Below are 27,407 nucleotides of genomic sequence, written 5' to 3' on the forward strand. Positions count from 1 at the left end.
CTGACCTTGTTTCCCTTCAAAATTCTCATCTGCACATTTGTTGAGAAGATAATCATAATGTAATTTTTTAACCTACACTAAACCAATTTATTTAGTGAAATGACCAAGCCTAAACTTTGTTAAAGTTATGTTAAGTGTTCAATTTTTGTTTAAACTGTTTTACAGTGTTGTTATTTCAACTTTATGGTCATTTTAGAGGTGTTTCTATTATTTAGTCTACTCTCATTCATTTAAATGGATGGAGAAAACATAAGAAACACCTCTAATTTTAACACAGTGTAAACTAATATACATGGCATGGGCAAAATAATATAAACACCTCTAGTAAAATAGTAAGTACAGTTCACTTGCAGGGACTGAATTAGTTATAAACTGAGGAAAATGAATATGTTACTACACAGTATTTACAGAACCATGACTATTTTCAGTAAGTGTATCAGTAGCTGTATCTTTATGTTGTCAACTTTAGTAAGTGCATATGTTATGTAGCCTGCTGCATCCAAAGAGTACAGAAACTGTTCCTGGACGGTGCTGAAAATTACATATTGTTGATAGAGTTATTGAACCACTTGGGCTCCCAGCATTATGAACGACCCTCTTTATGTGAAACCTGACGCTGCTCTTCTGTTTGCAAACGATATTTAGTGGAAAGACGGAAGTAAATCAAGTGGGAGGGGACGAAGGCCATCACAGCTACTGCTACGCCTGTCACGGTAAGATGTTTGTGGAGATTTTCTCTCCAAATTCATTGGGTGGCGAGTCTAATTTTAACTCCAGAAGGTACGCTAATTCGTTGGGTAAGGTTTAAACCGGGCCGATAGATTAAGAGCTTAACTATCCCGGCAAAGGCTTCCTTAAGCCTCTACTTAGAAGGTCATGCCTCAGCTGCGCTAGCTGGAGAAGTGGCCAGGCGCTAGCTGACACTGACAAGCAGCCTGCACCGCACAGTTAGCCGTTAGCACCAGTTTCATTCATCGTACCTTAACTGCCGCAAACATGCAGGAATGGGCGAATCAGCTATGCGTGAGTAATGGATCGAGCAGCATCGTTAACTACATAACTATCGGCACTAATTGACCTAACTTCACGCTACAGTTACATATATTTTAGTGTACCTCCAGCTATGCTAGCGTTAACGTCATTGTAGCCTGACGCTAGCCAGCTAGCGAACGTTTACTGTACTTTGTGGCTAAGTTAGCGGTTTAAGTCAAAGTCAGTTAGTGTAAATTACTCACAATGTTAGTTTTCAAACTATATAAAACTACACTGCTAGTTCAGTGTCAGTATGACATAGTAGCAGCGTGTATTATCGTACAAACGTACTGTAATCGGCTAATTCGTGTTGCCACACGACGCTGAAGTTAGCTTCCGATTCGTTAGTTAAGGAGAATATTAAAGGAAACATACTTTTTAAATGTAAAATTACAATCCTGAACGAAGGGTTGCAATTTACTGTTGTCAAAGGGTAGGAGACGCTGTTTGAAACCCACTTTGCAATGAGTAAAAACAACAAGAAATTGAAATTTCACTGCTGTTTTCACATGTAGACCAAATTGGACCAGGTCTACATCAAAGTCCATTATAGTTAGACCTGTCAGATCTGGACTAGTTTAACCCAGACAAGCCAAAGACTTTTTAAGATTCCTGCGCAAATTTATGAAACCGTTATTCTACTGAAAATGTGAAAATTCAAAAATAGCGATTTTACTTTTTTTCATATCTGGACCACATGAGACCAGGTCCAGTTAAAAAGCTCTATACATAGACTTGTGCTCTAGATCTGAATGAAGCTATTTTTATTTATATTACATTTTCACAAACAGAATAAAGGTTTCACAAATCTGAAACTGTTATACAGTATATATAAGAGTTTATGACTTTTGGCTTGTCTGGGATAATCTAGTCATGATCTGTCAAATTCTAGCGCATTTTTATTTTATTTTTTAAAAATCTCGACATGCAAGATGTGGTCTAGGAGTAAAATCTTACTTTTTGATTTCATAGACAAATTTCTTTCACAAATTTGGGTCTCAAACAGCGTTGAGGCTGTAACTGTAGCACCGTTTCACATCAAGAGGTGCAAAATATAAGAGGTTAGGATTAATTGCCTCTAACTAACTTCAGTGTAGCTGTTGCATCGACAGTTGTGTTCACATCATGTCTGGTTAAGTTGGGTCTAACAACCTGTCTGATGTGTTCAGTTGCCTGAGGCTCAACAAATAATGAGATTGCCACTCACTGTTGTTGTCACTAGTAGCAATTAAACGTTTATAACTGTCATGCCCCTGCTATGAACTTGGTATAAACAGTTTACATAACGACCTGCTGTCTTCGTTGTTCCTGCAAGTTATTTCTTTGAATTAAATCTTATTTAGATTAAAGTAAATTGCTTTAATATTAAGGCAGAGTTCATAAATGATACTGTATTATTAATAAAATGCTGTTAGTGTTATATAGGTGTATGGATTATGGTCAAGGGAAATTTGTGCTTAACAAAGACCCATCTATGGTATCATCTGAATAAATGGAAAGTTATTTGAATCGATTAAATTATTAGCCACGACAACTCTTATTTAGATGTTTCATTCTGAACAGACAACTGGTTTACATCAGTATTTGTACTATGGTAATAAAGTATCATCATATACCTTGCACTCAGTTGGCAGTTTAATAGGTACATTTAGCTAAAACTAATGCAATCTAATACAACAGTCCTGCAATAAATCATCCCTTCAAGATAGTTATAATGCTTAGTTTGTGTCAAAACTGTTTCAGAGAGGAGTTGACTCTACTTTAAGGTCATTTTGGAGGATGCAGTTTGTGGTGCTGTTGAAAAAATCAATGAGGGTAGGCTAAATAACAGAAACACCACTCTGTATAATGTAGTAATGTTCACCACAGACATCCAGACTACAGCACCACAGACTACATCCTCCAAAATGATCCGACAGTTGAATGAACACCTCTCTGAAACAGATTGAACCTAACCTGAAAATCATAACCTTCACGAAGGAGGATTTATTGCAGGACTGTTGTATTAGACTGGATTAGTTTTAGCTTGGTGTACCTAATAATAAGCTGCCAACTGAGTCTATATTTATAACAATAAGATAATAAAAAGCATCACAAATTTCAGCAATATGTGTTGCTATTAACACTGTGACCAGAAATGTTCACAGTACATTCAGGGAAAGATCAAGTTTCGTTTGTGGCAGTAACACTTAAAGGAGTCAAAGGCATATGAAGTGTAATGAGCTACATGCTTCTTATCTATACACTACAGTCCATAAGACAAAATAAGTCTTAGTCAAAAATCTGGCTTTTATTTTCCCTATAGCAAGAGAATGATTCACCACTTACCCTGAATTTCTATTGCTCAAATCTCATAGCAGGAATTGCTATTATATAACTGGGAGAATATCTTTTTCAGAGAGGTGCTGGATCAAATGAAAATCAACAACAGGAAATACGTGTCCTTTCATGCTGCTCAGTAGAAGAGATATTGCTGACCAAGAAAGAGGAGATATTGGTGTCTGTTTTCTCACCAGAATCCATTGTTTTTTATTTTTATAGATCACTGCCATTTGTTCAGGAGAAGACAGGAATTCCTTTTATTTCCCTGTGCTTGCACTTCTAGTATTTCCTCTTGCTCTTGTGGTGCTCCCAAGTTTCCACTCAGAAAAAGATTTCACAAACATCTTTTCACTCTCTTTTGCAGGAAAATCGACAATTTGGATCCAAGATGACGGACTCCAAGTACTTCACCACCACCAAGAAAGGTCTGATAGCTTACTATTCGTTAAATTATGAGAGAGATGGTTATTATTATTTTCAATTTCCAGGTGTTGCTAGCATCCATGCACTGTTCTTTAAGAAATGCTTTGTGGATTTCAGCTGGATGGTGCTGAATTTTTATCTTGCAAAGAGAGACCTAGTCTTTTTCCAGCTTGTTTATTTTGTCCATTTAACTTCAAGCTGTTCAGTCATTTCAGAAAAAAAATATTGGATATATTCCCAGCAACATGATGCATTACACATTCATGATCATTCAGTCAATGAAGCCAAAGATTCTTACTCAGTGTAAGATTCATAGGTTCAAATAAATACATATTTTGATAACCTTTGAGTTGTAGAATACATTTGACTGACTTTAACTAGAGGTGGAAAAACATTTAACCAAAGAAGTTATCACCCTGCTTTGCATCAACATTGTTGCCAAGAGCTTCACAGCTCAGTTTCTGTAAAGCAGATTAGACATATTGAGCCTTAGCTCTCAGAGATTTAACTGTCTCGCTGTGCCTCCTGTTGTATTTTTGTGGTTGCTCTCACACATCCTAGAACTGTGCATGTTCCCACATTAGGCTTAGTGAATGCAAACACATACTTATGAGTGATAGTATGTAGACTCCTTATGTTTGTTTAGGATTTCTTGAGACATACTGTAGGAACATGTTTCTTTCAGTATCTGCTTTTTCTGTGGATTTGATTGTCGCTGTGTGCAGTCTGTTACTAACATCTTGAAGGAGATGGGGAGTGATTAAGGCTTTACAATGCCTGGGAAACTAAGCAGGTAGATTCAAATTCAAGCCCAAAATTGACAGTGTACTGACAGTGTATGTGTATATAGGCATCATCGTAACACTGCACTGAGATGTAAACTAAGTTTAGCAGAAATGGATAAACAAACACATCTCCTTTGCCATCCTTCATGAGAGTTTCACATGTTGACATTAGGCTTTGTTCAATACCTACACTCACAGTTCAGATTCTACTTTATTTAAGGCAGTGAGGGAAAAAACACAGTCAATTAAATGTAAGCAATTCCTATCCAATAATTTATTTTCTATTTTTCTATCTTCTTTTTACATAAAACAAGGTTGTATGCATATCATTGTGTCCTTAGGCAGTCACAATGATTGGAAAACATTTGGCATCTTGACTACAATAGATATCAGCAGGTGACCCTGCACTTGCATACTTTTATCATCTGTTCAACAATACCTACAAGTCCTGGTGGGTGATGTGTAGTTAAAATTCTTGATATTAATAAGAGTATTTTTCTGATATTGGTTATATATCAAGATACAAAGATATACAAAAACTCATAATCAAGGTGATATTCAATGCATTGCTCCATTGTCACACACTATAGCTGACAAAGCACACATAAGAATCTCAATACCAAGTTTTGTTTAGAAAGTTCACAAAAGATCTTATTGAATAATTGCACAGCTCCACCCATTAACGGTCAGGGAACATGACTTGTGCACTCCCATCTGCTGTTTTATTGGAGCTATAAGTCTGCTGCTGTTCAGCTACTAATAATGTGAACATGTTCTGCCGCGACTTTATAATAAGCCCTCTATCACTGGACCGCCAGAAGGCTCATAGGATGCAGTGTCTCCTTTATCACCAAAGTCAGTGTTGTGCTAACTCATGATTGAATAAAAACATTACTATATGGACAGGTTTTTGTGTTAGATATTGCAAGGGAAGAACGGTAGATAATCAATACCACCCACAAGTATGAGAAAGTACAGGGGAATGAGGGCTTCTGATAAACAAGAGGATGCTATCCACAGTCAAGTGTGCATGTTGTGATATGTGAAGAGAGAGCACTGCTGCACAGTATTCGTCTCCACCCCCTCCATCACACATGGATTACGAGATGAATGATTCCCTCTTTATTGTGTGTGCAGGGGAGATCTTTGAGCTCAAGGCAGAGCTGAACAGTGATAAGAAGGAGAAGAAGAAAGAGGCCGTAAAGAAGGTCATTGCATCTATGACAGTTGGCAAAGATGTCAGGTGAGCAAGGGAAGACAATGTCAGAAACATCCCAAACTGGAATTATGAGCTGTAACTCATCACCTTCCATTTTGAGTCAGTTTTCACATAAAATCTTGTGCCTCCTCTAGCGCTCTGTTCCCAGATGTTGTGAACTGCATGCAGACGGACAACCTGGAACTGAAAAAGCTGGTCTACCTCTACCTGATGAACTATGCCAAGAGTCAGCCAGACATGGCTATCATGGCTGTTAACACCTTTGTGAAGGTAAATGTCAGTCTGTCATAAAAGACTAGAAACTATGAAATAATCAGTTTGTATTTAAAGTGCAGTAATCTGTGCAGTAAGAGCTTGTTTGGCACAGTACTGCAACAGGGTATGTGAACTCTGCAAACTTGTCAAATGATTGATTTTAGACATAATAGTATTAAAGGAAATCTCAATTTTATTGGAAAATTATCAGGAAATAATATAAATGTTTAGAATTTTATTAGAATTTCACCTTTAGGACCAACTCTTGATACCAGGAAGTTCTTGTTATATACAGGTGCTTTGTGCAGCACTGTTTGATTGGAAGGATAAATATTCTCCTTGCTAATTGGAACCTACTCATGCATGCTGCTTTGGGCAGCAGTTTAAAGTAATTTCCCTCTTGAATCTCTGACGTTAGTGAGATAATTACCAAACCTTAAGGTATCAGGTTAGTTTTACTTTCTTCCCTCTCATCATCCTACAACAGTGGTGATACCTCAATATATGATCATTCTGTTCTTTACAGAATGCTAATACAAACAAATGTTAAATGATATCAAAATGCCTCTCAATTAAAGTGTGATGAGAGAAAAATAAATCATCTCTCTGATTCACACATCTAGGACTGTGAAGACCCCAACCCTCTTATCCGTGCCCTTGCTGTTCGTACAATGGGCTGCATTCGTGTGGACAAGATCACTGAATACCTCTGCGAGCCACTGAGGAAATGTCTGAAGGACGAAGACCCATATGTGAGGAAGACGGCTGCCGTGTGTGTAGCAAAGCTCCATGATATCAATGCCCAGTTGGTGGAGGACCAAGGCTTCCTGGACACTCTTAAAGACCTCATCTCTGACTCCAACCCCATGGTATGACTCCTAGCTGGCTGTTGAGCCAGCCAGATAAGCCCTGTGCTGGCATACAAATGCCCAACATGATGCCAGAATGGTGTTAGTAGAATGACCTCTCTTTTATATCTTAATGTAACTGTTGGATCCTACTATTTCTGTCAGCATTTATCTGTTCTTTTGTCTTCATCTTTAGGTTGTAGCAAACGCAGTGGCAGCGCTGTCCGAGATAGCCGAGTCTCATCCCAACAGTAATCTACTGGACTTGAACCCCCAGACCATCAACAAGTTGCTGACAGCTTTAAATGAGTGTACAGAGTGGGGACAGATATTCATTCTTGACTGCCTGGCTAATTACACACCTCGTGATGATCGTGAGTCCCAAAGGTAAAAGCAAACACTGCCGTCATTAACAATGCATGTCATTTAGCACATATTCACGGTGAACTCCAATTTAATTTTCTGCTCTTTGCCTCCCAATATCATTAACATCTGCTAGCATCTGTGAGCGTGTTACCCCGCGGCTCTCCCATGCCAACTCTGCAGTGGTGTTATCAGCAGTCAAAGTTTTAATGAAGTTCATGGAGATGTTGCCCAAAGATTTGGACTACTATGGCACCCTGCTGAAGAAGCTCGCCCCTCCACTGGTCACTCTACTCTCCGCTGAGCCTGAGTTGCAGTATGTGGCGCTTAGAAACATCAATCTCATCGTACAGAGACGGTAAGTCTGGGGAGAAGACCTGGGGACAGGGTTTCTTTACTTTTCGTCATACATTGGAAATAGCAGCCCCTAATAAAAGTTGCATTTACTGTAGCTTGGTGAATTTCATTCAGATCTTTTTGCTTTATTGTCTGTTGTCCATTTTTAGCCCAGAGATTCTGAAACATGAGATGAAGGTTTTCTTTGTAAAGTACAATGACCCAATCTATGTCAAACTGGAGAAGTTGGACATTATGATTCGCCTTGCATCTCAAGCCAACATCGCCCAGGTATCACACCCACAGCTGTAATACATTGTTGTCTTTTGGTACACTTAAGAAAGAAAAAAATATTGTTAACAAGATTATGTGAGTAACATGGTTATGTGTCTGTCTTGCTGTAGGTGCTGGCTGAGCTGAAGGAGTACGCCACTGAGGTGGATGTGGACTTTGTCCGTAAAGCGGTCAGAGCCATTGGCCGCTGTGCCATCAAAGTAGAGGTGGGTGGACATGATGTAATACTGTCGTCAGATGCTTGGTTGTTCAAGTCCTTGTGTCAGCTATGTAGTTCAAAGATAAAGCAGTGATAAAAGGCCACCAGTAAGGTTCAGTTAGTGTTTCTATGATGAACACAAGGTGGCTCTGTCATCATGTCAGAACTCAGTGTTACTGCCTAAATAAATTGAAGTTATATATCATGATATACTTTCATGTTTGTTCTTGTAATTTCAACAGAGCATTATTAGAAGGACCACATGACTTTACTCTTAAAGCCTGGGCCTAAGTGACTGTTTTAACCCTTAAGTTAAATACATAAAGACAACGTAATTATTCCTTTGGCAATATCACAAGATGAAAAGATTTGAGATCTTGAAAAAGATTTTTTTCCTGGTAACCCACATTTGAAAAAAAAATGAAGCCAATTCAGTGCAGTGTCATAGTTTTTATATATATTACATATATATTTTATATGAATATATCTTTACTTTTTATATAATGTATAGGCCCATAATGTCAGATCATTTTTCTCTCCATTATGGTTAGCAATCAGCAGAGCGTTGTGTCAGCACCCTGTTGGACCTCATCCAGACCAAGGTCAACTATGTTGTGCAGGAGGCCATAGTGGTCATCAAGGACATCTTTCGCAAGTACCCTAACAAGTAGGTTCCCTCTTAGACGTCAGTGTTCTCATTTTTCAACACCTGATGTATTTAGTAAGGTTTTTAGTCTGTAACGCGTGTCCTTTATTATGTATTTGGTACATGTGACAGAATTGGGCACCTGTGGAAATTTAGTTTGAGGTTGCTGTTTAGTGCCATTCTTCATACAAAATATAACATTTATCATACACTTCACCGATATCGAAGTCTGACCAAGCACTTAAGTTTATAGGCTGGCCATTCGCATCAAGATATTGTTAGATATATGACATTGTTATGAACTATTACATGCTATCTAACATACATTAATTGTTATAGTACTTACTCACACATTTTATTCACAAACAGATAACCCGACTTTCACTTCACTGACTCTCACTATAAATTCTTGTAGTCTTTACATTGGCAGAGTTACACAAACAAAAAGTCCTTTTAGCTTTTAAAGAAGAAAACTGTCCTCAGTAGCACAGAGTGTCTGTTTGTAGTGGATAGCACTTAGCACCCTGCCAGGATTGCACCTGGTCAAAGGTCAAGCACATTTGGCTGGAGTGTGACTTCTGCTGTGGTTCCAACAGAGTGGATTCATGTGCCAGACAGAAACCTCTGCCACACAGCAGTAGACCGTCACCCCGGGGTTGTGAGGCTCCAAAGGAGCGGCTTTGCAAAGCTCATGCCTTGGCATGGTTCAGGCCTTGAGCTCTATGAGCCCAGTCAAACCTCTGCCTTTTTTATTAATTAGGCACCAACTAAATCTTTCTGCCTCTGTATATCTTGTAAGAAATGTAATATATAAATGGAATGGTAAATTATTCAGCATTTTATGCAGATCAGAAATACCACAACCACAGAAATTCATTAGCCACGGCAGAAAACAGCTGGTTGAGCATCTAGTAAATGAATGACCAAATGACCAAACCAAATCTATGAGAGTGACTATTAAGCCCCTTTTACACAGGTCAAAAACTCACTACGACCTGGGCTTTTTGTACCCTTGAAATGGTACAATCGGCATTCATTCCCAGTAGTCATGGGTATTTATCATCACGGGTATTTATCATCTCTGGCTCTGATCGGCAGTGATGTAAAAACAACACCCTCCTAAAAAGTCAGTAAACTGTTACCAGCCGAGCACAGTGCTGTTAAACCAGAAACGCTTTGGCTACACGTTCCAGAGAGAGAGAGAGAGAGAGAGAGAGAGAGAGAAGAGAGAGAGAGAGAGAGAGACAGAGAGAGACAGAGAGGGTTAGAGAGAGTGTGTGTGTGTGTGTGTGTGTGTGTGTGTGTGTGTGTGTGTGTGTGTGTGTGTGTAAAAAAAAAAAAAAATATTGGATTTACATTTGTCATGCTGACAGAAAACACAGCTCCAGGTTAATGCTAATGTTGCTCTATCTGCTGTTGTTGTTTTTGCTGACCCTAGTGGCCAAAAATACATTAATGCAACTTTATGTAAATAACTGTAATTCACACTGTAATTGTTTATTTTTGTTGTCTCTCCTTATACATTTGCAAAGTCTTACTGCATGTTGTTGTTTCATGTGACTGCTCTCAGGTATGAGAGTGTGATTGCCACTCTGTGTGAAAACCTGGACTCCCTGGATGAGCCGGAGGCTCGTGCTGCCATGATCTGGATTGTGGGAGAGTACGCTGAGCGCATTGACAACGCCGATGAGCTGCTGGAGAGCTTTTTAGAGGGTTTCCACGATGAAAGCACACAGGTGTGTTTAGGAGTACAGGGACGTTGTTTTTAAAAAAAATGTGTAATATATTTCTAATGGTGGTGGCACCACTAATTTGCAGTCAGTGCTGGCAGTAAGTACCACGCTTTGCTTTTTGTAGTTGGAAAGAAAACCATTGGTTAGCTGTCAAATAGATGACAAGCTATACACAAATGTACTACAGAGAACTGGTCTTATTTAACTGACAAAATCTGTGGTAACCATGAGTGAAGTAAAGACTTCTTAGTAAAATATTTTGTTTTTCTGAGAGCAACTGTTCTCAATGGGAAGTCACTACAGTAAGTGGAACACTTTTTATATGTGGCTCAGAGGCACATTGTAGAGAAACCAACCTTCACTCTGAAGAGCATTCTGTTCATTGTGGGTTTAAACCAGCTCACCCCAAGCAGTAGATCTGATATTTTTTTCTTCTGATTAAGTGGGTACAAACTAAAGTAGTAATGTGTGTGATTAGTTGACTTAATGATTAAATGTTGCTACTCTCGCTAGTTGGCACCAGAAATACTAGTTGGTTAAACTAATTATTAATTTAGCACACCAGTTAACTTGTATTTAAGATGCTACGCAGCCACATGTCACTAGCTGGGGCCGCAGCCCTGGCAGATAACAGATCCTGTAGGCTATGGTAGGTATAGGTATGTAGGCTGTTTCAGAATAAACTGGTCGTAACCACATTCAGCTCAGGCTTGTGGACATCAACCTGCAAGGTAGGAAGGCTGCTTGTGCTAGCACTGCTAATATTAGCCACACTCAGAAATATGATATTGTTAACCCGCAGGTGCTGTGATCCCAATTAAACATTGTTTTCTAATGTTTAGACTAGTCGACTTATCTTAATTTGCACTTGTTTAATCAACAGGGAAATTAGTCGTTAAGAACATCCCTTGTTGAGAGAAATGCATCATGCATAAAATCCCTTTTGTGCTGCTGTTTGCAACAGCAGATTAGACTAATAGTATGAATATTCAGTGTTTGGCAGGATGTTGCTTCCATGGGAAACCTGAGCAGTGAGTTGTATGTGAGCAGTTGTAACGTACAATATGTGTTCACTGTGCCCTCCAGGTGCAGTTGCAGCTACTGACGGCAATCGTCAAGTTGTTCCTGAAAAAGCCTACTGAGACCCAGGAGCTAGTGCAGCAGGTGCTGAGCCTGGCTACACAGGTGAGAAAAAAAACACACACACAGTTTGATGCATGCGTTCATATTCCATCTGTCTACAGATGTTTCACAATCCTCACTTTGCTGTCTACTACTCTGAACTCGCTATCCACATTTTCTTCAAGTTTGGGTAATTTGTTCTCGTCAACATGGCTTTTTAGCTCTTACTTTTGTATCTTTTCCACAGTGTTCCTCACTATTTTATCATTCCAGGGACACTGGAGTATTGTAATGGCATTGTGGATCCAAACTTTGCATTTACCATAGTAATGACTTCAGTGCTTTGAGCTTACTCTGCACTTACACTAATTGCATTTTAATTGTTTTAAGTAATGAGTTAACTAAAAAAATGTAAAATAAATAATTAGAAAGAAAAATCAATTTAACAGTTGTAAATATTAAATTTTATGTGCAGTTCAGCCAACCATCTAGAAAAGGCTACATGGTATGTTATATAAACTAGTTGTAAAAACTATACTAAAGTTATATAAACTGTTTAGTTGCAACTGTGTTTAGTCAGTTATGCAACATAGTTGAGGGAAAAGAGTACGACTGTGAATTAACCTAGTTTGATCATCAATGATCATTGATCACCAATATCATCATGGAAAGGTTTAGGTGTTTTTGTGCTTCATTTTTCATGTACATGAGGATGACAGAATATGAGAAATGCCTCAGTATGATGCAGTCTAATATAACACAGGCAGGGAGAAAGCAGCAGAGGGGAGAAAATGTGCCTCATAACTTAAAAATCTTATAACAAGACATTTATTCACTGAGCTCCAATTCTTCTCAAAAATTACTACATAGATTAACACACTAATAAAAATGAGTAGAGTAAGGTTGCCCCATACATTATCCAATTCCTAGCACTACCCCAAGGCCGACTCGGTTTTTGATATCTTTGAGTCAGTGCTCTGTCTCACATATTGGGGCCAAGACAGAAAAGAGTCTAACATTAAGTATTTATTAAACATGCTCCATAAATAGTCATCCTTCTTCCTCATGCCTGTATCTCTTTCTGCAGGATTCTGATAACCCAGACCTCAGGGACCGCGGCTACATCTACTGGCGTCTGCTCTCCACAGACCCTGTGGCTGCAAAAGAGGTGGTTCTGGCTGAGAAGCCCCTGATTTCTGAGGAGACTGATCTGATTGAACCCACACTGCTGGAGGAGCTCATCTGCCACATTGGCACTCTGGCCTCTGTCTACCACAAGCCACCGAGTGCCTTTGTTGAGGGAAGCCGTGGTGTGCAGCACAAGAGACTGCCTGGCAGTGCTGGATCGTGAGTCGTGCACTTGTTTTTGTTTTTTTTTTGGTTTGTTTTTTTGTGGTTTTTTTTTTAAACACTGCAGGCGAAGGGGTTTGTTTATTTATGTTGACCTAGCTTCTTGACTCTGCTGTTATGGTTTCCCTCAAATCTGCTGAGTAACACACTTTCCAGCAGTGTCAAGCTGTGCAGCTCCTCCTGCCTTCAAATGCAACTCATCACATGTACTAGCCATTGTTCTCAGTGGACTAGATAGAGTTATTGCAGCAGCAGCAGTTTAGTGACAAATTAGGTTGACAGTGTATATGAGAATTACCAGGAATATCTAGTTTGCAGAGCAGTAATCAAATCAATGATGCATTATAATGGGGATCATTATAATGTGTAATCTAATTTAATGTTATTTTCCTTTTTCATGTCTCGTTTTATTTCTAGTGGGGAGAGTGTTGAGAGCCCAGATGCAGGTTCTGCTGCTGGAGTTTCTGAGGCACCTCCTGCTGTCATCCCATCCCAGGGAGACCTCCTGGGAGATCTGCTTAATCTGGACCTGACACCTCCTACCACCACAGGACCACCACCCCCCTCCTCTGGCATGCAAATGGGTGCTATGGACCTTCTTGGAGGAGGCCTGGACAGCCTGGTAGGTCGAGAGAAGCTTTCAGGTTCTGGTATAACACGTCCTATCTGAGCGCAGTAATAGGCTTATTGTCAGTGGGACCTAGTGACGGTAATGTATCTTTGTATTTTGTCTTTTTTTCTATCTTTTGGTACTTTTTCTTTTTCTTTTTTGACCCTTGTGTGTTTTCCTTTCTTTGTTCAATGCTGCACCTGCAGATGGGGGATGAGTCTGAGCCGGTAACTACATGGAGGGAGAGGGTGCAAACATTTATAAATCATGTTCAGGCCATTTTAGAGGACTAACTTAACAACTGCTGTTTTACTGTAGTTCTCGTGCATCAGTCTGACATTTTCATTCCTCATTTGTCATCAGTTATTATCGTGATATGTACAGTAAGCATGGTGTAAAAATCCTTGAGTCCAACTCTTTTCTTATCTCTGGGCTGTGCGGTTGTGTTTCGTCTTTCAATCAGCCGCCCATTCCCCTGCGGACGGACACTCCTCAGTCACCTCAGCTCCCACATCAGTCCCCATCGCCCCCAGATTACAGCCCCACTGAGGTTGGTCCAGGGGACCATACTGGACCAGTAAAGGCCAGCACCAGCCTAGAACCCCCTCTTGTCCCCTGTTGTACCACTGTGTCCTCTGAGTAGTCCTACCCACCAGTTGAACTGTGCCTGTTTGCACTTTATATAAGATTGTATATGTTTCCCGCCCCATTTAGGTGAGATTTTACTAAATCTTGCCTATGTGTTTTTTTTTTCTGTTTGTTTTTTGGTTTAAAAAAAAAAAAATGTCTTGCACAATAGTTAGATATGTCACTGTGTGGAATCACTATATCACTATCTTTTTGTTCCACCACCATTTTTGTCACTGTACCCCCAACCTTTTCATCACCTCAATAGATACATCCAGTGAGTAGCATTACAATAAAAACCTATTGGATGCAATAGACACTCTGCCGGACTTGTGTGGACAGTAAAAGGACAGTTACATAAAAGGAGAAATGTTCCTGTACTTGTGTCACCTTGCTTTTACTTGTCAGTAGTGTAAACCCCATAGCTGTCATAAGTCACTGAACATCATTTTAGACCCTCACACCCCTCCATCCATCCTCTTCAGACCTCCCAGAGTATTATTTGATGTTATAACAACAGTTAACCTGAATTTTTTTTGTGCTTCTTCCCCCTATCCAGCTTGGCGGAGACCTTGGAGGAAGTCCTGCTGTAAGTCACTTAGTCTTGTGAGGTTTTGTTGGGCTCTGCTCGATACAGGGTGACACTGAATGTGTTAGGGTAACGTGTTGCTTTGTGACCCACAGATGGGGGCTGGTTTTGGTGCTCCTCCAGCTGCAATGCCAGCCTCTTTCAGCGCCCCTGTTAGCGGCGGTCTGGATGACCTGTTTGATCTCGGTGGTGGAGTTGGTATGCCTATGGGAGCCTACAGCCCCCCTAAAACAGTGAGTCTTGATAAGCTGGGACATACAACATTGCAATGTAACACCAGTGGTGGGATCCCTAATAAAATAACTGATCTTGTCTCTCTTTAGGTTTGGCTTCCTGCCATGAAGGCCAAGGGTCTGGAGATATCAGGCACTTTTGCTCGCCGTTCTGGGGTCATCCAAATGGAGATGACCCTCACTAATAAAGCTATGAGTGTCATGACTGATTTTGCCATCCAATTTAACAGAAACAGGTAAGAACACCTACTTAGCAGTGGATGCTGAGATTTCTGTATAGAAACACATTTTGACACTTTTTCCCCCCTCTGTGTTTCTCTGTAGCTTTGGTCTTTCTCCAGCTGGCCCACTCCAGGTTCTCACTCCTCTTAGTCCAAACCAGAGTATTGAAGTGACCCTTCCCCTCAATACCGTGGGACCTGTCATGAAGATGGAGCCTCTCAATAACCTGCAGGTAACACAATGTTCATTTCGCTTAAATGTTATGTGACTGTGAGTTCTGGATGGTTTTGGATGAAAAGTACCTTTCTTACGCTGCTTCAGCTTCTATTTACCATGAATCCTAATTCCCAGCTGAAATTGACATTTAATACGACTTATCAACTTGACACATGTGACATGTCGAGTACAGACTAGAAGCACAATGTTATGTAGGCCAGCTGTTTTTTTAAATTTATTTTAACACTGGTCTTATCAGGTTGCCTGCGTGTTAAGTTTTTGATAATTGAATAAAATATTGCTCAATATGTGAAATATCCGATTCAAAGTGGGGGGTATTGTATCTTCTTAATCATTTGCTTTTGTATAGTTTACAGAAGTAAAACATCAAAATGTTTAATGGTTGAAATATTCATGAAGCTGACTGTATCTCTTGGGATATTAAGTTTGGTCATGAAAACATGACCATGTCTTAACAGATTAGTAATGCATCCTTGTTACATGTTATTCACCTATACTGCCGAATTCCCGTGCTGTGAATTAAAGGGAATTAAAACATAAAACAGCCGTCAGAGCGGTTATGATAAGCTGCAAATAAAGAGCGGCAGAGGAAGGCTTGTTTTTGATCAGGGTGGTCCTTTTAACTGGGCGGAATGGTGGTCGGGTTTTGCATGCAGCTGGAGAGGGGAGATAAGAGTGTCGAGGGCGATGATGGAGGTGGGGGCGTTCATTAGTGGTCTCACAACACATGACTCCTTTGTTTCTCCTGGCCTCAGCAGCCCTGCTAACCTTTCTACTCCACTGCTTCTAGGCCCTGCTTTGATGGGTGAAGCTGTCTGTTTTATATGCTCAGATATTTTGAGAGGTTTTGAGTTATTTTTGTCTTGATGGAAGATAATGTTCCAGAATATCAATACTCAAATACTCTTCAGTAGTTAATACTGATGTGTGGTTACAGTTTTTTGACGCCTGTACACTGCCACAATCACTAAAGCATTTCATCACACTTCAACACATTTAAGGGAAAGGCTTTAGTAATGCTTGGTGCAAGTTTCTCCGTTCTTATTCCCACGTTACGGCCTCCTGGAACGACACAGAAGTTAATTTAAACATCAAAGTGGTGACTTCAGGTTTGCTGGTCACAGAAATTGACACATACAGTATGCTTATTCAATAGTAAAGACATTTAAAAAGCAGTCTAGTACAGTGGCTCCTACGCTCCCAAACTGGTGGAGGCTAAATAAATTCTTTGGTACCACAGCTAAGAATTGAGATTTTTTCCCCATCAATATTAAGTATTGTACTAAATAATAAATATTCAATTTGATTGATCAATGAATTAGACAGATCCTCTCATCTATTCATCAGTTTAGTTAAAAGATGATGATTGTCATCAGCTGCCTCATTAAATGTATGGCTATTGCTTTGTTATCTTTTTCCTCGAAGCTTAATATTAAATATACATATAATTTCTTCTGATGTTAGCGTGGTGGTCTTCGGTCAGTGCAGCTGCAACAAATGATTATTTTATTGATTAATCTGTCGTCTGGTTTTTTTGGTCCACAAAATGCCAGAAAATAGTTAAAAATCTGTCTATCACAGATACTTTTCAATATCGAGTTTGTTGCAAAATCATTCAGTCAGTTTTTGCCAAGCAAAATGCAGACAGTACTTGCAGTAGAAGTGACATCCTACCCCAGTTGGCAAAACATTTTTTGGACTTCTTTTTATTTCAGTTCAACAAACAATATTCTACAGAACAGTCAAATGTTCAATAACAGCGCAGGCACATGTCTTTTTTGGCAGTCCTTGAGTCTTAAGTGTCCATACAATGTCTGTGTACAGTTTCCATGTACAGAAATGGTTGGTGTACTTAGTCATCCAGCGCAAAAATATTATCCTAATTTGGATAACAATAATAATTGGGAGATGACATATAATGTTATTATTCAAATAAGGACTCCAGCTTGCCGAAATAACCTGTACAAAAGGGGGGCCTTACAGAGTTGGAAATCATAGTGGGTCAACTTATGACAGCACAGAAGACCTGTGGTAATATATCAAAAATTATATCAAGCAGTAGTGTTTTTAGTGTTTTTTTACCCAGTTGTTATTTGGTGTCCGACTTCTTCTCCCTGGTCATATATCCTCTTAGTTTACAAGCATTCAGAATGAAGCTTTGTGTAGTTTGTGTAGTCCCGCATTGCACCCAGGAATAAGATGCCCTAATGAATTATTCATGAGTCATTCTTCAGCTATCCTTTGGCTGAACTCACTGTCCCTCTTTCAGCACTTCTTTGTGGAGCAGCCTGATCAATATCACTGCTTGCTGCTTGTTACTTCAGGTGCTCCCATTATACCACACTTGTTCTGGTGTTTCAGGGTCCATAGAGTGTAAAAGGTCCAGCATGAGGAGCTAACATTCGATTCCAACTCGATTTTTTTTTTTAATGTAGACCTGCTGTTAGGTGCTATTTTTTTGTTTCCTATTACTTGTCAGTATTGATTGTGTGCTATCTTTTTGTGTTTGTTTTTTTATTTTTAACCTGCCTGCTGTTCTCACATCCATTTATTTTCATCTTTATTGAAATCCTCCTGTAAAGCTTTTTCTAAAGGCTGTTTATAGAAATAGGTATTTTTTGATTTAGCTTGTAAGTAATTTTTGCTAATATTCTTTGGCAAATGGAAGCCTCGTACTTACTGTGAGATACACTGTGATAGGAGACCAGTAAAGAACATGGGTATAGTGTTGATATTGTAGGATATAGTATTGCCTATGTGGTAGTGTGTTAATGTGAGAGAGTGAGGACTATAGCCCCCTTGTTCAGTAAACAGGACACACAAACCAGCCATGCCCATCCTTGAAGGGCACTTGAAAAGTAATTACCCATGTATTGCTTCTTGTTTCTCCTCCTGTCGTCCTCCTCTACCCCCTCCTTGGATGTAATCACTCTCACAGGTGGCTGTTAAGAACAACATTGACGTATTCTACTTCAGCTGCCAGTACCCCATCAGCATGTTGTTTGCAGAGGACGGGAAGATGGGTGAGTGGGTCTAGGCTGAATCTCTTCACTCAAAACCCCACTGACGTCAACCGCATACACATACGTCAGTTTTTCAGTGAGGGTACATTGGTCTGTGTGTCTGTCAGACTGTCCACCTGCCTGAACTCATTCACACCTTGGAACTGCACACTTGCTCCTACATTGTACACCAGTGCCATTTTTGAGCCTTTATTCCTTTTGTTTTCATGCTGCTGTGTGATTTATATTGTGAAAACATGTTGGCATTTCACCTTGCGGAGTCTCCTGATGGGGCTAGCAGCAGGACTTCTGCCAAAGGCTGCGAGCTAATGCTCCAGAGCCTAAGCCACAGCAGGAAACCTTGTCTAGTGTGGAATCAGACTTCTCACACACTATTTACAGTGTGTACATTTATCTTTAACACAAACCCTATTGTTATCCTTCTGGTATGTACATTTAAGTTTGTGCTTGGTCTTTGGACTCATCCAGTGATTGTATCTCTTCTTCTACAGAGCGACAGGTGTTCCTCGCCACGTGGAAAGACATTCCTAATGACAATGAATCCCAGTTTCAGATCAAAGACTGCCATCTCAACTCAGGTGAGAAGTAGGGACACAGAGCACAACAGAGTGCACTAGCTGAAGAATGCATCACTATGCAGCCATAGCCTGCAGCTTGTTTTTATGTGAGGACAGCCCAGCAGAGCAGTGGCGACCTCAAATTCAGATCCTCGCTAATGAAGCAAATTCTATTTGATGAGAACTCATCAGCTGCAGTCCCTATTTACGTGCGATAATTTAGTTTTACATAAGTGTGAGTGCAGCTGAACTGGAGAAGAATTCGTAATGACAGTTTGATGGAGATTTCCCCCCACAGATTGAATTTCTTCTTCATGAACAAAGAGGGAGGGTTTCAAATCCTACTGGGGCACAGCAGTAAGACAGAGGCTGAGGAGAAAAGTTCTTTCCAAATTAGTGACTGTATCTTTGCTGCACAGACAGCCTGGAGTGAAATTTTAGGGGATGGTAAGTGAAAAAGAAATCCTCCATGGTCTGATACATTTAATGACTGTTTCAGCAGACAACCATAGAGCATGGCAGGAGTCAGTGAGTGGCACTGAATAACTGAATAACAGTGTGAAACTGAATACTAAAAACCAACATTAGCTTGTTAAGATAAGACACTATTAGTTCAGTTCAACAGATAAAATGTTGACTGTATTGTGACCTTTTTTTATTGTTCTCTCAACAGATGCAGCCTCCAACAAACTGCAGGGTAGCAGCATCTTCACCATAGCCAAGCGTACGGTGGAGGGTCAGGACATGCTGTATCAGTCCATCAAACTGTCCAACGGCATCTGGGTGCTGGCTGAACTGAGGGTGCAGGCAGGAAACCCAAACTACACGGTGAGTACTGAGCTAGTTGTATTAGCTGACTTCATGAGTTGAAGTCATCACTGTTGTAGCGTTGGTGCTGCATTAACAAATTACTGCAAAAACAAAAAGCTGGTCAGAGACAGTGACAACCTTTGGTTTGTCATGCCATCTACTGTCAAAGTGTCAAGTTTGCCAACAATGCAACATATGTTGTGTGAGGATATATTTGTTGTATGTGTGTATATATATATGTATATACAGTTTGTTAGTGTCATCATTGTTGAAAGCATTATAATACCTGACACATAATCAGCAACAACTGTTTCTGTTAAAGATGTGGAACTTGGTTTTACCTGTCCTGCTGTGAAATTCCTAAATTCATCAGTATTTTAATGGGTCGTAAAGGCTTAGAATAGGGCAGGTAGGTTTTTAAAATGATTTTTATATCATAAAATGACTGAAGTTTATCTGAACAATGGTTGAATTGAGTGTTTACAGTGCAAATTGTACTTTTATAATTCAGTTTAACCAGCATTTGTATATAAGTGAAGGTTTTTATCCAATGTTTACCATTTTTACTTTATTTTTTATTTTAAATCCCAGATTTTTGTAATACAAACCTAAAATAATTTCCTGTACTTGTTTTTTGTTTTTGGTTATCTAACTTTTCTAAGATGTTGATTTTAAAAGAAGTGTTGGCACATGGCAGCAAGTAGATCTTTTCATCATGTTGTTGTAATAGGAGAACACAATATTACAACACACGGTGAGGGGAAATCTTTCAAATCCAGAGCCTGAGCTATTTTTGGAGGCTTTAATCATACCTACTATAATGACTGATTTCGGCACATTTTGGTTGGTATTGGAGATTTATCCCATAATAAATATAAATCAGGTATCAAAGGGCTCACTGAACCAAACCATCCACCCAGGACTCCAAAATGGTCTCGCTGCTGTATGTTCCCATGTACAGTGTAGGAAAGTTCTCGCTTTCATTCTTCAGCACTAATCACAGCTCTGCTTGTTGAATTAAGTCAGTATGATGAGTTAACAAAATACTGTCATCCCTGCACGTCATGGATAGAGATGCATGACAGAGCAATAGCTGATTTGAACAAGCAGAGACATGACAGAGATTGATGTGAAGTAATGAGTGGAGAGCGTGCTGAAGGCTGCTTGATTGTGCAGTGACTGGAGTGTGTTGCTAGTATTGGTGACTCATATATGTGTGTGTGTGTGTGTGTGTGTGTGTGTGTGTGTATCTGTCAGTGTGCACATGTATTTGTTTGCTTCCTCCTTTGTGTTGTTGCATCTCTGCTTTGTCAGCGTGCCACGGTCTCCGCTCTTGATGGATTGTGTTTGGCTTAGAAATTCTGCATGACTAGTCCAGAACAATGACCTTGGCGTGACTCTCCTCTCTGCTCATCACTCTGTCTGCTTTCAAATCATGTTTCTTTTTTATAAGGTGGCAATAACTGTCTTTCTGTTTTTTCCCATCTTGACTAGTCAATTCGTCAGCCACCCAGCTCTCACTCATTAAATCCTCTGAATTTTAAATTGGTTTCACACCTTTCTCTCTTTAGCCACTTTAGTCATCACGTAGCCTGAGCTGGCTCAGGAGATTTAAGAGAACACGACTTTCGTGAAGTGAAAGCTGATTTTTAACAAATGATTGTTTGTAGAACATTTATTGCGTGATGGTATTTTTTTTCTGTTGGTTGTGGTCTACATTCTCCCCTTTCTCTCTCCTGATTTGTTGCGTTTATATTTCCCCTGTGTGTCCTTTTTGTGAAGTCACATCACTCATTCAAGAGGGTGTTCTCATCCACCTTCAGCTGTTTCTGTTCTGTACTCCTTCTGTCTTTCTAATTTCATATTCAAGTCCAAATTGTTCCTCACTGTGGCTGGAAAGGCTCCCCTACTTTTTGCAGATGGGTAATAAATTGTTAAGTGAGAAGAAGACTAGACTTTAAAGTTAACTGAGCTGCATGTACAGTGTGTACTCTGATTCTTGTCGCTGTGAGCTGCTGGCTGCTGCATGATCCCTGCACTCTCTTGGCACGGCACATTAAAGCCAAGCTGCCAAAGCCTTTTGTCAGCAGCTATTTTTAGACTTGAAGAAGTAAAGCCCTGCCACCGCATGTTTTATGCCTTTTAATTTGCTTCAGAGGACGAGACAAAAAGATTATTGTTCATTGCCGTGAGTGGAGACGCATGGTGGCATGTTTGGTTTTTGCTGCTGCTTGCCCATGCTGTTTTAAAGTTTAAATGTGGCTTGGACTATTTTTCTGATATCTCTAAACTTGATTGTCTTCAGCTCTCCCATGATGCCTTACTACTTATATTAGAGTGTTAAAGCTGTGCCCCAATTCCACACTCCATACTGCTTATAGCTGCATTTGACAATGTTGATTGAAAGGTCTTGGTGTGCATATTTAATTGGCTTTATTTTGAGTGTAAGGTTAATGGACACTATTATCCCACAAACCAATTTACAGCTGAAATGGAGGAGCTCTTGGTTTGAAAAATTAAATAGTGATGGGCAGTAGTAAGACAATTCATGGAAGATCTTAAGGATTTCAAAAACATTTCTGAATTCTCATTAAACCTGCAATATTGGCAGTTTGGAGGCAGTGGAGACAAGTTGTGAACACAACTTTGACGTATCACCACCTTCAATATCACCTCATTCAATATTGCTGACTTTCATTTATGTTCTCTTTTAGCTCTGTGTTTGGTCTCTACCAACTCCTGAGGGAAATATCTGACTTTAGCTTCTAGATGTGTCACTGTGTGCTCCAGCTATTCACAGACTGTGTCTGTCTGCTGTTTGGTGCGGAGCAGGTAGTGAACAGTGTGAGTTTTTTCACTGAAAACAGCTGCAGCCGAAAATGACGTGTTGAGAGTGAGCTCTGACAGTAATGTTACAGGTTGGACAGCTAAACAATGAGCTGAAACTCTCTATAAAGCTTCATAAAGCCGAGAGGAGCTTAAGATTTAAGTGAAAATTCAACAAGTGATCCATTTCACATTGTTTTCACATTGTCATTTGATACATTTCTGTTATAAAAATATTGATTATAGCTTCTATAGGTTTTGCACATTTGAAATCTTCAAAAGTGCACCAATTTAATTTGCCTTCCACTGAGCTCATGTATATGTATAGTATTTACAATGGAAAACTGGAATCCTTTTGATATGAAGCGTGGTGTTCTCATCTGCCATCTCCTGTCCCCATGGCAACTATGTGCCCAGTGATGTTGGCTGATTTTCTCTTCCCACATCTTGAGCTGGTAATTCTGAGGGTTTTGGTAAAAGTGAGTCTCAGCACAGAAAGAGACACCACAGTGCTACGCTACACACACACACACACACACACACACACACACACACACACACACACACACACACACATCTGCTGTCCTACTACACAAGCACAGGGTTAATATTTTCTCAGAAGTCTCTGTTTTCAGGTTAAAACTATCAACCTATATACTGTGAGACTATAGAAATTGATATTTATCTCACAGCATTTACTGCATTACAATATATCAATATAAAACGACATATATTGCAGTGGATCTTATACATGCCTACCCCTAGTTTAACACACACTTGACACACTAAAGGATAAAACTAATGACATAAGATGAGGTCTAAACCATTAGACTCAATATTTTCAAAGTTATTTCTCAAGTCAAGATTAAGTATATCAAATTTAGGAGTAAGATACATAAACCTTAAAAAATATGATCATGCAGTCATCTTTCTTTGCCTTCCCCTGTTGCAGTGCTGCATTGCTGATCAGAGAACTGCAGCGGCTGTAGGTCCCCGTTTATACAGGTCCAGACTTCTGCAGGGTTTTCAGGCTGGTTAATTGTTTGCATGACAAGTTATATGAATCCATGTGTCTGTATCTCACTGGAGACTGCATCACATAAGACACTGCTGTTGTTGTAATTAATAGTTTGTAACGCAGTTGTGTCATCACTTTGGATATTCGTAAGTTAATTTTCTTGGGATGATGGAACAAAGCTTGATAATAAGATATTTTTTTGTCTGTGCATGCTAGATACACACCTTCGGGTGATTACCCTCTCCTCCATCTTTACTGTAGTTCCCTCTTCCTCTTGAATGCCGCAGTTTCCAGCTCTCTTAATAGCAGGTTGCACACACCGGCTACAGCATCCGCATTTCCTCACATCTTACCCCATGCTGACATGAGCGTGGCTGCTTAAATGTTGCTAGCAGCAGCATACATTAGTAAAGAGCTGCAAGTGTACAGAGGCAACACTTAAAGAGCTGAGTTATATCACTGCTTTATTCCAGTGCAGCTCTTTGGTATCCACCACATCAGACTCCATCACCTCTGTTTGGTCTCAGCATTCAATGAGCTGAGGAGGGGCCTGGTGTGAAACTCACATCAGTGACTCACCAAATCTCTGCTGAATAACTGATCACTGTAATTATAATAATTGTGTCTGTCTGAATGAGAAAACATTATAGTCTTGTCACGATACTAGAATATCAAACTTCAACACTGTATGTCGAAAAATATTGATATTCCATTTTCTGCACCACAGTGGAAAACAACTTCACTGCTTCAAACAACAGATACTTCAGGGCTTGAAAAAAACAAACATGAATGAAAACAGTACTTTGTACCGGTAGTGCAAAAGAACAATAGTGGATATTAATATTTAGGCGAAAATGAAGAATCCACAAATTCAAGAAAAACTTCAATGAAATGAACACTTGAAAAAAATATGGGTATGCTGGTGACATAGGGGTTAAGGTGCTTATAGGACCTTTTGTTACATGTCATTCCCATCTCTTTCCCTTTCCCTACTCTCTTCCTGTCAACTCTCTGCTTTCTGCTTTCTAATAATTGGCAGAAAATACCCAAAGTACTAGGTAGAAAGTCGAGGAAGTAAAAGATAAATCGCTCAAACAAAAGTACAGATCTTTAGGCAGTTAAAGAGCTTTCCCCCAGACTGGAGTATTCTTGGATTTAGTGTCTTGCTGTGTTTTTTGTATTTGTCAGTGAAAAGCAGTCGTGGAGGGTCTATACTTGTTATCTTTAGGGAACTATCGCCATGACCGCGCCGTTTCCTTTTCTTTTCAACTTCACGCAGACGTTGGTTTTTAAGGCTTCCATTTGTCATAGGAGAGAGCACTGCCGATTGTGCGGCAGTTAATTAGTGAAACATTTTTTTAAATATTCAGAATTACTATCTTTTGTATTTAATGCTACATCATGACAGTATCTGCCCTGATACAATTACAGCAAAGCTCCTGCTGCCTTATGATTCCTGTGAAGAGTGTATCTGAGGAAATGACAACTGCAGTAAGATTACAGTGTGGTGGTGTGGGGGAAAACTCACTTTGTGAGGCTGTAGCAAATCCTAAACCTGTTCCCAGCTGAGACTAACATCAAAGAGTGGAGAGGCTGCCTCTATATTCTCGAGTGAATTTACGTATGTATATTTCTGTATGTCTGTGTCTGATGAGACTGAGTTAAGAAGAGTTTCAATCAAAAGCAGTTTTTCTTCCTGTCTGAAAAAAAATGAACTTTGCCTCCTGGAAAAATAGACTTTTAAAGTGACAGTGAAGTTATTCTGGTTATTTACTGTGATCTCATTTACACTCATTTGGTCATGAAGCTGAAGAAATATTACATATGCATAGATATAATAATGCTCATGTCTGAACAACGCTCAGATCTCTTTTTCCCTGTTCCTGTGTGCCGTTCATGCTCATTTATACACTACTGACATTAACTTGATTCTGCTTCACTACTTTCTTAATTTTTTCATATGACTGATGTAAAATTCAATATATCAGTTTCTTCTGTGTGACTTGTTGTTGCCTGAGGTAACTTGTGTACTGTATGTCCCACAAGGGACATTTATAAACTTGCCTTGTTTTGATTTGTTGAGCAGCTTATAAATCAGACAATATTCAACCCTACTTGACTCTTCTCTCCCTTCAGGTCTCTCTGAAGTGCAGAGCTCCAGAGGTTTCCCAATGTGTGTTCCAGAGCTACGAGGCAGTGCTGAAGAACTGAAAAACAACCCCCATGTCGACCCCTGCCGCTGCCCTCACAGACTCCTGGCACCTCCTCTTGCTCCCCCTCACCTGACCCAAGGACCATGTTACAACCTCACACAGTGCAGGAGCTACTTCCTGTTGTGTTGGGCCTGGAGACTGTGCTCTGTATGTCATCCAGCTGTTTAATTAGGATGGTTAATGATCTACTGTCTCATTTTGAACCATGTTTTATTTTTTTCTAAGCTTGCAGAGATGTCTGGATCACTCTTGGCTAGTCTTTGTGTGGTTGTTCACACACCATACGTTTCAGTTTCAGGACATTATCTCATGATAAATTATCTGAATGAACACTTTGAGACTGAGCAGGTCCTCCACTCCCCCCTGCCTGAGCCAATCCTGTGACGACCTATATTCTTTTGGGGACAGACGGCTGTATGACTTGTATTCCCGTGACTGTTTTCTCTTTAATCATTATCCAGCCCCAATTCTCTGCACATTGGAGTCTATTTTTAGCGTCTGCAATCAGCAGGTGAATCATCACCCTGGGGCATATTTATTTGGGGTACTTTCAATTAAAATGCGGCAGAAAAAGGCTTTAACTCTCCTTACCCCTCTGCCAGTGTGAAGTGGAAAGTGGCTGTCTGGGCCTTAGAAGAGACACATAAAAACTTACAAACTACATTATTGTTGTCTTTGTCATTTTATAGAGTTTTCTTTAGTATCCGTGGTTAGTAGTGGGATTGGATCCTCTGCTGTCCCCTGAAAAGCAGAATGTCTGATGTGCGCTGTGTGCATGGAAACTGTTTGCTGGTGTGTGGTTCTTTTTAAGTTTTACATCAATATCTGGACATTTTATAGACTAGCATCAGTTGTACACTGACTGCTTTCATACTTAGTCATTCCATGGTTTAATTTGTGTCCATAGTCTTGTTAGTGTACATGTGGCAAACTGGGAGAGAGCTTCAGGTGTTACGGATTTTGTATTTGCTGCTTCCCCCATGGCAGTGACAGTCACTCGCGCTCTCTCTGCCATTTTGCTCTCTCTTTATTCTCATCGCAGCTTTTCAAGAACCGTGGCCACCTGAGATGAAGGGTCAGGTGAGATAACTCTAAACTTATAATGTCATGGTTTGTAACACTTGTGAGTAATAAGTAAACATGAAGGTAGTACACTCTCTTAGCTGAAACAAGGCAAGAACAACATCCAGTGTCCCTGTCTTACCCGCAGATTAATTGGATTCCTTGACTGAGTCATTACACTGAAGCCCTTTGTATCAGCTCTACAGGATGTATGCACCTACGCTAACACCTTTTACTGATTACAACAGAGGTGGCTGTGTATTCTGAGTTTGTCTTTGTTTGTGGTGACGGCTGATTCATATGAAATGCTGTTTAAAAAAAGAAAAAAAAAATCAAGTGTTAAATCAGATGTTTTTGATTGACAAGATTTTGTTCATTGTGTGTACATCATTTGAAAAACCAACTATTAAAAGTCTTGATAAATTCACGTTGAGTTTTTTCTTCAGTGGTCAG

The 27,407-nt window shown here is 39.8% G+C and overlaps 1 protein-coding gene across 4 annotated transcripts; it reads left to right on the forward strand.

The window, feature by feature from the left end:
- Nucleotides 1-631: 631 nt before the first annotated feature.
- Nucleotides 632-27,381, forward strand: ap1b1 (adaptor related protein complex 1 subunit beta 1). Of its 4 annotated transcripts, XM_056377082.1 has the most exons (24): nt 921-1,023; nt 3,719-3,779; nt 5,700-5,805; nt 5,916-6,051; nt 6,660-6,905; nt 7,081-7,271; nt 7,384-7,605; nt 7,754-7,874; nt 7,988-8,083; nt 8,628-8,743; nt 10,293-10,458; nt 11,542-11,640; nt 12,665-12,924; nt 13,345-13,549; nt 13,744-13,764; nt 14,001-14,087; nt 14,724-14,753; nt 14,849-14,986; nt 15,077-15,222; nt 15,311-15,440; nt 18,384-18,468; nt 18,960-19,046; nt 19,699-19,853; nt 25,816-27,381. In XM_056377082.1, the coding sequence occupies exons 1-24, from the start codon at nt 997-999 to the stop codon at nt 25,888-25,890; spliced, it is 3,006 nt and encodes a 1,001-aa protein (XP_056233057.1). In that variant the 5' UTR covers nt 921-996; the 3' UTR covers nt 25,891-27,381. The 4 variants fall into 4 exon arrangements, with proteins under 4 accessions (XP_056233056.1, XP_056233057.1, XP_056233054.1 ...); XM_056377081.1 differs by lacking the exons at nt 921-1,023; nt 14,001-14,087 and adding an exon at nt 632-713; XM_056377079.1 differs by lacking the exon at nt 14,001-14,087 and having other exon boundaries at nt 923-1,023.
- The last annotated feature ends 26 nt before the right edge of the window (nt 27,382-27,407 follow it).

This window comes from Seriola aureovittata, chromosome 5 (genome assembly GCF_021018895.1).
Source record: "Seriola aureovittata isolate HTS-2021-v1 ecotype China chromosome 5, ASM2101889v1, whole genome shotgun sequence".
In the NCBI taxonomy this organism is placed as follows: domain Eukaryota; kingdom Metazoa; phylum Chordata; class Actinopteri; order Carangiformes; family Carangidae; genus Seriola; species Seriola aureovittata.

Excerpts from the sequence above, each read along its gene's own strand:
- ap1b1 (XM_056377082.1), top strand. The coding sequence starts at position 997 with ATGCAGGAATGGGCGAATCAGCTATGC. Across the intron at positions 8,744-10,292 it reads TTTCGCAAGTACCCTAACAA|GTATGAGAGTGTGATTGCCA; the intron begins GTAGGTTCCCTC and ends GACTGCTCTCAG. Across the intron at positions 19,854-25,815 it reads CAGGAAACCCAAACTACACG|GTCTCTCTGAAGTGCAGAGC; the intron begins GTGAGTACTGAG and ends CTCTCCCTTCAG.